The 2,627-nt window shown below is 36.3% G+C and overlaps 1 protein-coding gene across 5 annotated transcripts in view; it reads right to left on the minus strand.

Annotated features, from left to right (window-relative positions):
• The window catches only part of Nup98 (nucleoporin 98), a 115,322-nt gene that overhangs the window by 63,988 nt on the left and 48,707 nt on the right, over nucleotides 1-2,627 (minus strand). For all 5 annotated transcript variants that reach the window (XM_004641957.3, XM_023702080.1, XM_023702081.1 and 2 more), the window contains exon 11: nucleotides 2,167-2,259. In XM_004641957.3, coding sequence (XP_004642014.3) covers nucleotides 2,167-2,259 — 93 coding nt within the window. The remainder of the gene's footprint in view (nucleotides 1-2,166; nucleotides 2,260-2,627) is intronic.

Below are 2,627 nucleotides of genomic sequence, written 5' to 3' on the forward strand. Positions count from 1 at the left end.
ATAAATAAAGCAAACACTAATGTTTTAGGATCACACTATGCCAAAAAACAGCCCTTTTAGTTTTTGTTTTTTAAAAAATTTATGTGGAAGAAATTTAAGATTAAAGAAAACTGTTCCACATAATGAAAAATATATAAGGTATTTCTAAAGTTAAACTAAAAAATCGCATGAATGTAGAACTAAAAGAAATGGTTAAGATGCCCACCAGTACTAACAGTGAGAAAAGTATAAGCTGAAACACCCATTTTCATTACCAATGAAAAAAGCCCAATAAACCACGGGCAGGGGCCTATGTTTGTAGTCCTAGCCACTTAAGAGGTTGAGAGGCCAGTTTTCCATAAGCCTAGGAGTTTGAGACCAGCCTGAGCAATATAGCCAATTCAAAGAAAGAACCAAAATTACCCATGCTTGGCCAAGCAGTTATTTTTAAAAAGAGATCTATAGATACTGATCAAAAAGGAAAAAAAGTAGCTAAGAATATGTAAAATGAAAATGTTAAGTCACGGTATACTGTAATGCAGGTCTTTTAAAACATATTTTACTATAACAAATGATATGAAGAATCAAAACATGCACCACACATAATGGAAACAGAACTTTTATGGAAGGATAGTGAATTTGGTGTGTACAATGATACTCAATTTTAGTTCAGGCTCTAAAAATCCTATTTACAGCCCACTACAGTAATACTACAATGAATGAATACATCTTGGTCTTTGCTTTAAAAAAAAAAAAAAAATCATTCATACAGCACTGGGCATATAGCAAAGCAGTAGAGCACTTGACTAGAATGTGTGAGGTCCTGTGTTAAAATCCCAGTACTACCACCATCACCAAAAACAAAACAAAACCACAGACATAAGGCAAGGTTGTTGTTAAGAATATAACCAAAACCCGCTATATAAACACATACAAACAACTGTTTATATATAAGCATGTTCAAATAATGCAGAAAGCTATCTCACAAGATACATGCCAAGGTTGGCGTGATAGCTCAGCAGACTGAGTGCTTGCTTAGGCAAGTGCAGGGACCAGGTTTGATTCCCAGCACCACAGGCCACACCGGCTCCGCCCCCAGGAACACTGAGCTAGGCCACCAAGACCAGGTACCAAGCATGATGGAACACACCTCTAATCCCAGTGCTGAGGAGGCTAAAAACAAGGATCACTATGAGTCTAAGCTGTGTAGTGAGACCCTATATCAAATACATTAAAAGAAAAACAAAAGATACATGCCAAATTTTTAGCAACTAGTACTTCATAGCTGAGACACTCGGACTTCTCAATATATATTGGAATAGTTGAAACTTTACCAGCACTTGCATCTTTTATTTTAAAAAGGAAATGAAGGTAACATTTCGTAATAGAAAAGGAGAATGGGGCCCGGGAGATGGCTCAGTGGAATAAGCACTTCCCTAGAAAAGGAGAATGATTAGCTCACAGAAACAAAGATAAGAGACAATCATGGAAATAAGAGTTTGCAACTCAATAACTATACTCAAGTCATATGAACTGAGAAAAGTAGGAAATTATATGACTAAGCTGTTTTAACTGTACATGCTTTAACAATTATGCATTTTATGATGACAATCCCTTGATTATAGGATTCTCAAATGCACTGAAAAACAAATGACAGTAAGAATAAGGGAAAGAGGATAATACCCAAGATCTCTGATCACAGTGGAAAGGACTGAAAGGCATGCACAGACCTTGTAAAACTCAAAGTATTTTAAATTACTTTTTAAGATAAACGTGTCAATGTTTGCTAGGTAGTAATACATGCTTTAATCTCAACTATCAGATAGACTGAGGAAGGAGGATGGAATGCTCAAGCCCAATCTGGGCAATTTATACTGAGAACTTATTTAAAAATAAATAAATATAAAAGAGGGCCTGGGATTGTAGCTCAGTGCTGTAGCACCACTGGTTTAAATCCCCAGTACTACAAATAACAAAATAATAATAACATACAACAATTAAAACCTCTGCCAACGTTTTGGGACCTAGTACAATATTAACTGTTGTAAATGTTTTACAAATCCACTTGCAAAAATGAAAACATAGGTCCCTCATTTTCAGGCACATAATCAAATGGAACTCTTAAGTTCCAACAACCTGAAAACCAAGACATATTATTTCCTAAACCTCATGGTGGCAGTTCCTTACCTGTTCCAAATCCTGTGCCAAGTCCTGTTCCCAGAGCCCCAGGTGCTGGTTTATTTCCAAAAATACTATTCCCACTGGTATTCGTGCCAAATCCTAAAAGGACAAAAAAAAATGGAAGACTGTACTTTTAACACTCTCAAATTTCTCTGTAAGGGAATTTAATCCAAAGTAGTCTGACTTAAAAGTTTAACATCTTTGTTTATATTTATGATTTAAAATTACAGGCTATTTCAAGGTCAGTGAAGACTCGGGACATAGGAGAACCTGTACTGTAACAACATGTAACTCAGTTGTGCTCCAAATTTTTTGATCAAGAAGATTATGGAGCCACAGAGAAATGTGTTCGAGGATCCAAAGTGAGCCTGGGGAGAGTCACATGGAGAGAAAAAATATTTTCTCAAGCTTTCACAGAGAGCAAATTGGTCAAGCAATGGCCGTGACTCATCCTCAGGTTGACACTG

The sequence above is a fragment of the Octodon degus genome, unplaced genomic scaffold (genome assembly GCF_000260255.1).
Source record: "Octodon degus isolate 3935 unplaced genomic scaffold, OctDeg1.0 scaffold00146, whole genome shotgun sequence".
Classification (NCBI taxonomy): domain Eukaryota; kingdom Metazoa; phylum Chordata; class Mammalia; order Rodentia; family Octodontidae; genus Octodon; species Octodon degus.